General features: G+C 44.4%; 1 protein-coding gene across 5 annotated transcripts in view; it reads left to right on the forward strand.

The window, feature by feature from the left end:
• The first annotated feature begins 491 nt into the window (after positions 1 to 491).
• Rab40b (RAB40B, member RAS oncogene family) overlaps positions 492 to 13,112 on the forward strand; it is a 38,332-nt gene continuing 25,711 nt past the window's right edge. The window contains exon 1 of one of the 5 annotated variants that reach the window (XM_052755934.1): positions 492 to 826. In XM_052755934.1, coding sequence (XP_052611894.1) covers positions 604 to 826 — 223 coding nt within the window. In that variant the 5' untranslated portion in view covers positions 492 to 603. Of the gene's footprint in view, positions 853 to 13,112 lie in introns of all 5 variants that reach the window. The other 4 variants (XM_052755935.1, XM_052755936.1, XM_052755937.1 and 1 more) reach the window with 4 other exon arrangements.

The raw sequence follows: 13,112 nt of genomic DNA on the forward strand, positions 1-13,112 counted from the left end.
AGACACCTTTAGAGGTGCAAGTGTCCACGTGTCCACTTGGTGCTGGAACTCACAACTGCCTGTAACTTTTAGTTCCATCTGATGCCCACATGGACACGTGCACATGTACCTAAGCTCTTACCCTAGCATTCGAGGCTCTGTGGAGCTGCGGGGTAAATCCTTGTTACCAGGCGCTTCCCACACCAATCTGGAGCCGGCTCCTGTTGTGCACTAGCTCACGGGGAGGAGTAACATTGGCCACGCCCCTCCTCTCCATGCCTCTCTTCCATTGGTTGTGGAAGCAGACCTCCCGCCTCCTGTTGCTTCTGGCACGGCCCATTACCGCCTCCGGATCTCCATTGGCTGAGGCAACAAGTCCTCCCAAGAGAGGCGGTGGGCGAGGTGCGGAGGCGTTAAGAACTAGATGGACGAACTTACTAGCCAATGAGCGTGCGAATCCACCTCAGCAACTGAGGCTCACCAATGACGAGGTAGGGTAGGCGGGCGCTGCGACTGTCAAGCGCCCCTGGCCGGAGAAGCGTTTGCGTTGCCCGCCGGCACTCAGGGACCAGCCGCCGCCTGTGCTCAGCTTGGGGCCGGCATGGGAGGGGTGGCCGGGGCGGCATGATGAGCGCCCTGGGCAGCCCTGTGCGGGCCTACGATTTTCTACTTAAGTTCCTGCTGGTGGGCGACAGCGACGTGGGCAAGGGCGAGATCCTGGCCAGCTTGCAGGACGGAGCAGCCGAGTCTCCTTATGGCCACCCGGCGGGTGAGCGCGGCGGCGGGAGCGCGGCCGCAGCACCCGGAGGCGCAGCGCTGGGGTCTCGGTGCGAGCGGCTGCTCCAGAGTGGGTCTCACCCATGGAGCGGCTGGGTAGGGCTAGGTCCCGCATGCTGGGGTAGACTACGCGCTGTGGGCAGAGTCCGCAAAGCGGCTCAGGGTGGGCGTCGAGGGAGACCGCAGGTGCGAGCGGTGTGTTTGGGAGAAGTGAGTGGGATTGCGGGAGGCGTGGGCAGAGGGGCAGCAGACTAGGGAACTGGAGAGACCACAGGCTCCCGGTCCGTGACCTTTTGGTGCGTGGGACTGCAAGCATAGAGTAGCAAGACTAGGCTTGAGCCTCGGGTTCCAAGCACCTTGCACTGGGGCTCCCTGTCCTAGTGGACAGGACTTCTAGGAGGAGGAGCCTCAGTGACCCTGTAGAGTTGGTTAGGGTGTAGAAAGGTGTCCAACTAAGAGGTTCAGGAGCCTGGGTGCAGATGAGACCAGAAAGCAGGCTTGAGGGCAATGAGCAGTGTGTCCTAGTAGAAGCTTGAGGTTTGAGACCCTGCACCCCAGAGGAAGGAAACATCGGGGCAGAAACCTGGGCAGGACATACAAGACCCCTCTCTCATACTGCGGCTGTGCAAAGACTAATGCGACTGCCTTTTCGTATCGTTGTGGGGACTTCAACTCACCTTTCCAGTACAGACCCTGTCCCGAGGCCTGCCACCGTCTGTCTCTGGGCTTGCAGGCTGCTTCCCCGGCAATGCCACATGGGTTAGCAGGGCTCTAAAACTGTGTGATCCAGGGCCAGTAACTGCCAGTCTGGACAGCACAGATTTAGACCTTTGGGGCAAAGTTCTGTTGGACAGCACTACCCCAAGAGCAGGATGTGTCCACAGTCCTGTCTTCAGGTCTGGGTGCTCAGTGAAGCACTGGCCTCGGCAGCAGAAAAGAGTAAAACATTTAACAAGCCCCAAAGGGATGTGAGTCCTACAGTAGATGACTGACGTGGGCAGTGAGAAAGATGTTGATAACATATGAGCAGCCTGGTTGGCGTGAGCAAGGCCCACTAGCTGCTGTTGCTTTCCTTTGTATTTTATTGTCAACATGGTCGGAGAAATTGCAGAGAACTGATGCCATAGTTGTAGCCTTTGTGAACTTTTGATTTACTACATATTTCTTCTAGGGCTAAGAAAAGATTTGGAAGAACAGCCAGGATGGTGGCTCACACCTGTAATCCCAGCGTTCAAGAAACGGGGGTGGGGGTGGGGGCAACTGCCACGAATTTGAGGCCAGCATGGGCTAAAATATGAGACCCTGTCTGGGGGGGGGGTTTGTAAAAAAAAAAACAGAATGGGAGAGAGAAAAAGAGGGAAGGGGAGAAAAAAGTAAACAAGTGAGGGAGAAACAAACATTAAGAAGCTAGAGTCATTATTTTGTCATAAGGACGACATTTCACTGTGAGAGTCTTGTGCTTTGGCAGTGGAAGGGGAATGTTTGCAGCATCACACTCCACTCTCCCCACCTATGTTCTGGTTTTCTAGCCCCCTTTGCAATTCTCATACTGCAGAGGTTCATAACACTCGATTCTGTATTGTAGCTATAATGTCAAAGAGTGCTTGGTGTTCGTGCAGTATTTACATGGATTCTGCCCTGGCTAACTCTTTTAAGCATAGCTGCTCCCCAGTTCTTTATGGTGCTGCTTAACCTCTTAGCTAGCTGCTTTTTGTTACCAGTTATCTGGGACTAAGTTTTCTTGAGCTGCTGCACTGAGAACACCATTGTCTGTCTTTGGACGATGCCTTGGCTGTACACAGTGTTCTTAGACGATACTGCTTTTTCCTTCAACACCTGCTAACTTGTTCACTGTCTTTCTAGTATTTGATGTTGTCATGGTGAAAGCCTCAAGCCAATTGATTTCCTAGATGGATAATTTGCCTTTTCTTCAGGAATTCATGAAGACTGTTTTCTTTGCCTTACAGTTCCTTGCTTAACCAAGCCATGACTCAGAAGTTTTGATATATTGTATATTCTGAGTTCCTAGACAAAAAAAAATATTTTCTTAATTTCAGAGGAATTTGCTTTATGTCCATAAAATATCTTTTATTGGTTTTGTATTAGTTTCTTGTATGTTGCTTCTTATAAAAAATGACTACAAGCTGGCTTAAAACAAGAGAAGTTTATTCTCTCACAGTTTCTGGGGCCTGTAATCTACACAGTTTGGCTGAGCTAAAGGTAAGGCGTAAGTAGGACATTGTTCTACATGGAGCTCTAGGAGAGAATCTTCTTTCATAACTTCTAGAACCTTCCTGTGCCCCAGGGCTCTGAGCCCCTTTCTCGGTAGCCTGCTGAGTCTTTCTCATTTCCCTTGGTGCTGACTTGAATTATCCTGCCTCATTTTTTCACTTCAAAGTACATGGTGATAACCTTTTCGTCCACCTAGACTATCTGGGACAATATCTCTATCTTAATACTTTCTATTACCAACTTTAATTCTGTTCACACCTTAACTGCTCTTTGCATGTGCCCTGACATATTCACGTGTGGGGCTTGAACAGGCTCATTGATGAGAGGTCTGTTGTTCTGCCCTGCACTTTTATGCTGGACACCTGTGTGCATTTTCCAAATGTATTAATGTATTCATCTCTTTACACTTGCTCTAGAGTTTTGGGGTTTTTTTTTTTTGTCTCTTTCATCTGGATTTCTGGGACTATCTTGTCTTTCTTTATTGAGTGTTTTGACTTTAGTAACTTGTTCAGGAATGATGTCATTTCAAATTTTTCTTTATTTTTGCTATTTTCCTTTTTTTCAATTCAAACAGTTTTTACATTTCATTAAAAATCTTGTTGGGGATATAGCTCAGTGGTAGAGCGCTTGCATAGCAAGCACAAAGCCCTGGGTTTGATCCTCAACTCCAAAAAAAAAAAATCTCTTTAATGGGCTGTAGAGATAGCTCAGTTAACAGCACTCACTGCTCTTTCAAAGGACCTGAGTTCCATTTCCAGCACCCACTTGGTGCTGGAACTCACAACTGCCTGCAACTTTAGTTCCCGTGGATCTGATGCCTTCTTCTGGCCTCTGCAGGCACCAGGCATGCACATGTTGCACACACATGCATGCAGGCAAATCATTCATACACAGAAAGTAAAAAATGAATCTTAAAAAGAAAAAAATGTTGCAAAACATCTATTTGAATTCATAGTTTACCAACTTGAAGTTTTTGGTAGCTTGCTGTGTTGTTGAAGCAGTCAGAATGGACTTCCTTTTGTCCCTTGGGTCCTTTGTCATGTTTTCATTACTCTTAACTTTTGAAGTGAAATATACATATAGAATGGTACACATTCTATCATTACATAGCTCAGTGAACTTCCACAAACCTAACATGCCAAGTCACTAGCACCCAGATTAAGACACGATACTGCCAGTCTCCTGAAGCCCATAATTCCCTCTGCCAGTCACAGCATGCCCCTCAGCATAACCACAGTCCTGGATTTGACAGGATAGATCACTCTTGCCTGAATTTACACTGTGGAAAAGAGAACCACACAGTATCTGCTCCTCTGTGAGTGCTTCTCTCGCTCTTTTATGCATGTGAGGTTCTTGCTTATAAATCCACACTATGGCTGGCTGATCCTGCTGGTTATGGGAATTTGTGTGGTTTCCGGTTACTGATTATAATGGTTTTCTTTGCTGTGCACATGTGTATGTAGTACATGTCTTTTTCATTTCTGCTAGCAATGCTGAGTTTGAGACACGTGTATGAGGCTGAGTGTGTAGCTTAGTCATACAGCATGTGCTTATCATATGTGTCGCCATGGGCTCAGTTCCCATAAACACACACACACACACACACACACACACACACACACACACACACACACACACACACTAACAGATGTGAATACTTACACATAAATTTAACTTCGGTACATACTCCTAAATGCTTTCTAATTTACATTTCAAACAGTAAATTACAAGAGCTGTAGTGGCTCATAATCTCACCAACACTTATTACTTTCCTTTTACATTTTAGCTATTCTCTTTTGTTTATTTTATTTTAGTTTTTTTTATTTTTATGAGTATTTTGCCTTCATACATATAGGTACACAACATACATGCCTGGTGCCAATGAATATCAGAAGGAGATGTTGGATCCCCTGGGACTAGAATTATGGGAGGTTGTGAGCTACATGTGGGTGCTAGGAACCAAACCTAGGTTCTTCGAAAGAGCATTACGTGCTCTTAACTGTTGAGCCATCTCTCCAGACCCTCTTATTGTTTATTTTAATATAAGGGCTGGGAATGTAGCTCATTTGGCAGAGTACTTTTCTCACATGCATGAAGGCCTAGATTTGCTCCTCAACACCACATTCAAAAAAAAACAAAAAACTAGATGTAGTGGCATATAGTGGTAATCTTAGTATTTGAGAGGTCAGGTTAAAGCAGGAAAATTAGGAGTTCAAGATCATCCTTGGATATATAGCAAGTTCAAGGCCAGCCTGGGCTACATGACATCTGGCCTCAAAAAACACACACAAAAAAAATTTTAAGCATATGCTTAGGATTTTTATTTTCTCCGATGGCTAATGGGATTAAACACGTTTTTATTTTTTATTTCTTCTTTTATAAAATATGCAAATCTTTGTCTCTTTTCATGTAGTTTGATTATTTTTAGTGATTGGTAGGAGTGTCTAAAAATACATTGTCTATGAGTTTTGTGTCAGGTACTTACTTGCACTGTGCATAGTGACTCTCTGTGCATCATTTTGTCAGTCCTTTAGTAGTGATTTTGAACAAACAGAAGACTCTAATCTTAACACAACCAAAATTACCAATATCTCATGGTAGGAGCTGAGTTTTGTGTAGTAAGTCTTTTCCTATTGGTAGTGAAAAGGTTCCCCTCTAAAAGCCCTGTTGGTCTACCTTGGATGCTGATGGCTGCCTTCCAGTTGGAATGTGGTATGAGTAATTGTCTTGTGTTTATTTTTTTTTCCTATTGCTGTGATAAGCATCATGACCAAAAGCAATTTGGGAAAGGTTTTACTTCATCTTACAGCTTACAGTCCATCATGAAGGGAAGTCAGGGCAGGAACTCAAAGCCAGAACTAAGGCAGCCACCATGGAGGAATGCTGCTGGCTTGCTCCGTTTGCTTTCTATATATACAGAGGGCCACCTGCAACAGGATGGCACAGTGGGCTGGACCCTTCCACATCAATCATCAATCAAGAAAATGCCCCATGGGCTTGCCTACAGGCCAGTGATTCTTTCAATTGAGGTTCTCTCTTCTCAATGACTCTAGCTTGTGTTAATCCGACCAACAAACAAACAAATCCAAAAATAATGAACATAGGAATCAATATACAATTTAAAATTTTTTGACAGTTAACTACTCAGAGAAATGTCTTCCTTTCTCTGTGCTACATCTTTGACAACAGTGCTTGGGATACTCTCTGGGTCTGAGCAGTTGGTCTGTATGATAGCCAGTTTCCTGTTTCTGTAACGAATATCTGAGGTATTCACTTTATAAAGAAAAAAAGGTTTGTTTGGCGCATAGTTTTGGAAATTTAATCCATGATCAGCTGGCCCTGATGCTTTGGGCCTGGTGGAAGGCAGTAAGTACCTCACGGGGAGAGGAAAGCAAAGAGGCAGCTGAGGTTCCACTGTGACTCCTCAAAGGTTCTACCTTTCCCAAAAGTGAATTAAGCACGTACGCCGCTGGGGACATGCATCCTAACCATGGCAGTTGATTTGTCCCCTCTGAGCATGCATCATTCATGCAAGCTCGTCCTGTCTTGTTGAAGGAGGTGTGTTCTCCTTAGCCTCGCCATGTGTAGGTCAACCTTCCCAGGTGCCATCTTGGTCATTTACTGTCCTGTGTCCTGCAGCTGGAAGGCAAAGGGTCTTGGGTTCTGGGTCCTGCAGCTTATGAGGACCCTTACTATGGGGCCAGTTTCCTAGGGGAGCTGTCTTCTATTTCTGTGGTGACTGTGCTGATTCTTCTCCTGCACTGGTCTCTCCCAGGGTTCTCACTCTTGTCCAGCAAGCAGGTCTCCAGCTCAACCCTTTTGGAATGTTCTGTTTATTTGTTTTCTAAGCAGGCATGGAAAGAAGAGGGTTGGTAGCCACGCCACCTTTCTTCCCCTGCACACCCCACCACAGGTCATCCCCTTTGCCTCAGTGGCCAGTACGTCCCACACCAGCTCTTGACCTTCCTTTCCCTGACTAAGGACTTTCCTGAATTTTGTGAATTTCATTAATGATAAGGAAGGGAAGTGGATTAAACAGACCCCAAATACTACATCTGCTGCTCCCAAATGTTTCCAGCAGAATAGGCATGCCATGTTTTCTGACTACTTCCCTTTTTGACTATGTCTCCAGCTCCTTTTTTTATGATTTATTTATTTTTATTTTATGCACATTGGTGTTTGCCTGCATGTATATCTGTGTGAGGATGTCAAATCACTTGGAGCTAAATTACAGACAGTTGTTAGCTTCCATGTGGGTGCTAGGAATTGAACCCAGTCCTCTGGAAGAGCAGCCAGTGCTATTAACCACTGAACCATCTCTCCAGCCCTTCCAGCTCCTTTTTCTCAGGAAAATCTCCTATTTTTTTAAATTTCATTTTCACCAACAGGTAATAATAATAATTCCCATGTATTGAGAGTGTGCAAGTATCATTTAGTGGGACAAGTTATATTATCAGGCCCTGAGAGGGTGAATAACGCCTTTACGATTGTTTAGTGTGTGGAGGAGCCAGGATGTGGACAGGTAGGCTGGCTCAGGGGGCTGCCTAGATCCCCACTACCCTCAGAGTCTATCTCTAAGAAATAATGCTCAGGGAAGTCCCTGTTTTTAGTGCTCCTCCCATACAAGGAGCACTAAGACTTCTTTATTCGGTGACCCGGCTGTACTCTTTTCTCTTTTTTTTGGTCCTGACAAATGTTCCTCCCAGAGCTGTTGTGTCCTCCTCTTTCTGTTCTGCAGGCAACCGTACATTTGCTCATTTACATAGCTACCCCGCAGGTTTCCCATGGCAACCTCTTTAAGACTTAAAACATGATGTATAAAGTCATTGCTTCCCAGTGTGAACTCAAGAGTTCTAACCTGAACCCATGCCCTCTGGGGAAGCTCTCTAAAGAGGGTTTGATTTCCCACTGCGTTACAGACCGTGGTACCACTTATGAGCATACAGTCAATTTTTTTAAGTGAAAATTTTTTAACGTTCAGAAATGCTTCTGTGTGCTTGAAAATAATAAAGCAGCATTTGCATCTTTGTGTGTGGTACTGGTATTGAACCTAGGGTCTTCTAGGTTCGAGGCAATGCTCAAACATAGCCCTGTCTTTTCATTTGTTTGTTTGTTTTTGTTGTTGCTGTTGGTTTTTTTTTTTTGTCTTGTTTGTTTTTTGATATGAGGTTTTACTATATAGCTCTAGCTGGCCTGGAACCCACAGAGATCTGACTGCCTCTGCCTCTTTAGTATAAAAGTATTTAAAATATTAAAGGTATGTGCCACCAAGCCATGCCTCCTTTTGTTACTTTCTTTTTTTTTTTAAATTTATTTATCATGTATACAGTGTTCTGCCTGCAGGCCAGAAGAGGGCACCAGATCTCATTACGGATGGTTGTGAGCCACCATGTGGTTGCTGGGAATTGAACTCAGGACCTTTGGAAGAACAGCCAGTGCTCTTAACCTCTGAGCCATCTCTCCAACCCCTTTTGTTACTTTCTATTTTTGAGATGGGTTCTTAGTAGGTTGTTGAGCCTAGCCATGAATTCACTCTGTAGTCCTGATGAGTCTTGAACTTGCAATCCCTCTGCCTTTAGTGTGAGGACTGCAACTTTGGGCATCTAGAGCAATGGGCCATATCAGGCCCACTTGCAGGCCGTGGGTGCAAATCAGTATAAGATTTTTTAAAACTATATTTCAAACTTTATTCTCAGATGTATCTAGCTGAATTTGCTGTCAGAGAATGATTATGTACAAATAAAACACTGAAAAACTCTGCAGTGTCCCATGGGCTTACACTTAAAAACCTATGAGATGGAGGTCCTACAGAGTCATAAATAAAATTTATGTATTTTAAAATGTATACATTTTATTAACTCTGTGTGTGTGTGTGTGTGTGTGTGTGTGTGTGTGTGTGTGTGTGTGTGTGTACTACAGCTCACGTGTAGAGGACAACTTGCAGGAGGCAGTTCTCTCCTTCCACTACGTGAATCCTGGGATGGACTTCAGGTTTTGCAGCAAATTCCTTTACCTGCTGAACTCCAGCCTCAAAATAATTTTCAGAAGTGTTTGTCTGGGGCTTGGGATGTAGACTGGGTATGTAGACAGAGTGCTTGCCTGCCTAACCTGCACAAAGTTCTGGATTTACACACCTGTCATCCTATCACTCAGGTGGTAGAGGTGGTTCAGAAGTTCCAGGTCATTGTCGGCTATATGAAGCTCAAAGCTAGCCTGAGGTTTTTTTTTTTTTAATCTCATTTTTAAAAATTAAAAAAAGTCTCATTTTTTTAATGTTTATGACTTAAAAGCACAACTCCTAGGAATTTCTTCACATTTTATGTTGTCTCAAAGTTGGTTCAGTCCAAGGTGGGTGGTGGTGGCACATGCCTTTAATCTCAGCACTCGGGAGGCAGAGGCAGGCAGATCTCTGTGAGTTCAAGGCCAGCCTGGTCTACAGAGCAAGTTTCAGGACAACCAGGACTGTTACCCAGAGAAACCCTGTCTCAAAACAAACAAACCAACAAAAATTGGCTCAGTCCAGTTAGTCTCACCCTCTTTAAGGCTTTTTAGAATTTGGTAAGTTTTGGGCTTCACCATCAGCCCTTTATTACTTGGAGGTGGCTTTCCACCCACAAGTGGTGTGGATGAGGCATCAGCACGGAATATCCAGGAAACAGTCCTCATCTGTCTCCACCTAGCCTACACTGGGCATTGTCCATTGTCCATCCTGGTGGACTGTGGGTTGTTGTAGTGAAGCCATTGCTCCTTGGTTTGTAAGCAGCTATGTCTCTAGTACCTGGTATACTGTTGACCACTGTGAAGTGAACACAGGGTTTCTCTCTTCTTAAAAAACAAAACATATATGGGTGTTTTGCCTGCAGGTATGTCTGTGTACCACATCCATGCAGTGCCCACAGAGATCACAAGAGAGCAATGGATCCCCTGGAACTGGGTTTATTGTGAGTCGTTAGCCACCGTGTGGGTTCTGGGAACCGAATCTGGGGCCCCTGGGAGAATGACAACTACTCTCTCCAGCCCACCTAGCACTCTTCTTTAAGTTTTGTTGTCGTGTACAGAGGTCCATAAGTATGGAACTTGTGCTTGATCTTTGGGTAATTCCGATGGTTTTAGTTTTATTTTTCCACTTTTATTTCTTCTTTTAATATTTTATTTATTTATTATGTATGCTATGTATTTAATTAAATGTATGCCATGGCATATGGTTTGGGACCACAGACAAATTATGGGAATTGATTCTCTCCCGTCTACCATGTGCATTCCAGGGATGGAATTCAGGTCGTCAGACTTGATGACAAGTACCCTTTCTCACTGAACCTTTCATCTCATTCATCTCACCAGCCCACAGCATTATTTTTCTTTTCTTTTCTTTTCTTTTTTTTTTTTCTGGAGCTGAGGACCAAACCCAGGGCCTTGTGCTTGCTAGGCAAGCGCTCTACCACTGAGCTAAATCCCCAACCCCTTATTTTTCTTTTATGAATGAATTTGGCTATACACTTTGCTTTTTTCTTAAGTGGACTTGGCATTCTGTGATACTAAACTCTTCACAGGGTTAGTTGTTCCTGTTCTTTTAGTTTTGAGACAGAGTTTCACTACGTATTTCCGGTGAGAACTATAAAGACATGCTGGCCTTGAACTCAGATCTGCCTGCCTCTGCCTCCTGAGTGCTGGGATTAAAGGCGTGTGCCACCATGGCTGGCGTAGATCTTAAATTCCTTTTTTACCCCACAATTAAAACTTCATTGAAAATTGACACTAAAGCAGGAAACTATTATTGTATACCTTCTAAAATGAAACATAATTACACTGTCTTCGAAGAGCAACTGAACTTGAGAGGATTTTTCTGTGAGAATACACCAACCCAGCAAGTTGCGTGTGTCGTTAGTGTCACTTTCTTCTAAATGAACCACTTTCTGTGAATCTGGCTTTTCCTCCTATATGCTGGAACAACCTACACAAAGAACCACTGTTTGAACGTGGCTGAAATGGTATGACTCTTGTGTCATTTTAAACATTTTACATCTATGAAATAAGAATTTGGACTTTGGGGCTGGCTAGATGGCTCAGTGCAGTGGGTAAGGGTGTTTGACATCAAATGTATGTCTATGTCTGTACACCACATGCATACAGTGCTTGCTGAGGCCAGAAGGGGGCGTTGAGTCCCCTGAATCTGGAATTACAGATGGTTGTGAGTTGCCATATGGGGATTGAACCCAGGTTGTCTGCAAGAGCAGCCAGTGCTCTTAACCACAGAGCCATCTCTCCAGCCCACTGATTTTTAAACTCTTAACACATTGTATAGAATTCAGGAACACTGTTGTATAGAATTCCACCAGGTACACAGTCTTGGACCCTTTGCTAATGGGGAAACTGCCATATGATTTTTGTTCCCTAGCCTCAACTGAGAGAGTGACAGCAATACACTTGTACCATCAGGAGCCCAGGTAGGGAGATGCTCCCTTTGTGTGTCAGTGTCAGGACTTGACAGCTAGGCCAAAGTCCAGGGTGCTGTGGTCTCAGCAGGGTCTGTCTGGTACTAGATGCTGATGGTCATGTCTTAGAAAGACTCCTATAATGTGGTAAAGAATTACATAGGCCCTCACAAATGCTCCTCAGGTTTTGGGCCTGAGGTAAAATGGGCCTCAAACTGTTGCTATATTGTTTGGGTTGTGTATCCCAACCTCCTGCAGTTAATGGTTAATTATCCTCCTCCAAACATGACATTTGAATTGACAGTGTGTTATTAATATTGTGACTTGTGGTAGGATTGGTTTGATTGGTTTAATTAAAAATAAAAGCAAAGCAGGTTTATAGAGGAAGAATCATAAATATCCATATTAAACAGCAATTGGCCTTGACATGTAGATGATCAATTATTAATACAAAAGGTTATTATCTTAACAGGAAAACATGCATTGACTACTGTGAAGAGTACACAGTTCTCTCTTAGATTAATAATACCTATCCATAGATGAAATTGGTTTCATCCAGTCAGAATGCTGTGTGTGTTGGGAGGTCACTGACTATCTGTCGGGCTTAGGTAGAGTCAGTTCAGCATGGTGCTGAAACCAATACCATCAAACTTGCCCTTCAGGCTGTTGAAGAGTGGTGCAGTGGGAGAGGGGCATATCAAGTGCTTCTAGCAGAGGAAGGCTTCCTGAGCTGCTGTGACAATTGACATAAATGAGGCCTTACAATAGCAGCAATGATTCTTTCATAGAGCGAAAGGCAGCACCCAGAATCAAGGTGTTAGCTGCCCTTGCTCCCTCTGACAACCTGAGGCAAGGGCCCTTCCTTGCCACCCCACTTCTTGGTATCATTTATCCTTGGTTCTTTGGCATAAAGCAGTCTGGCTCTAGTCTCTGCCTGTGTTGTACATCTCTACATGTCCTTATCCTTATAAGCCTATCAGGCACTGGATTTAGGGCCCAAATTAATTCATTATGGCGCCATCTTGGTTCCATATGAAAAGACCCTATTTTCTATTCCTAAATAAGGTTACATTCTGGGATTCCAGGAAGATATGAAATTTAGAGTGACACTATTCAATCCAACACAGATGGCAATACCCCCCATTTTAAAGACGATTTTGCAAGGCAGGCCAAGAGCTTGCTATGTAGTCAAGGATGACCGTGAACTTTTTTGAGAAAAGTCTTAATACATAGCCCTGGCTGGCTTGGAACTCTGTAGATCAGGTTGGCTTCGAACTCGTAGATCTGCCCTACTTCTGTCTCCTGAGTGCTGGGATTAAAGTGTATGACACCACACCTGACAACCCTGAACTTCTAACCCTCCTATATCCAGTCCCTGAGTGCTGGGTCATAGACATATACCACCGTGACTGGTTATGCAGGACTGAGCATCAAACCCAAAGCTTTGTGCATGCTAGGACAAGTATGTACTCTGCCAGCTGAGCTACATCCTCAACCTGGTGTTACCCTTCTCATGAAGGCAGTACCAAGAACTTGGGATCCCCCAAAGGCCCTCTTTTTCCTGCAGCTAGGACCCCTGGCCCATGTTCATCTCTGTTGGCTAGGACCTTATCAAGGGACCTCCTTTCCCCCAGGACCTCCCTCAAAGTAAGCCTCATGCTTAGGATCCTCACCACAGGAGCGTTCCTGTTA

The sequence above is a fragment of the Peromyscus californicus genome, unplaced genomic scaffold, assembly GCF_007827085.1.
Source record: "Peromyscus californicus insignis strain IS unplaced genomic scaffold, ASM782708v3 Scaffold_3__1_contigs__length_106647218, whole genome shotgun sequence".
NCBI lineage: Eukaryota > Metazoa > Chordata > Mammalia > Rodentia > Cricetidae > Peromyscus > Peromyscus californicus.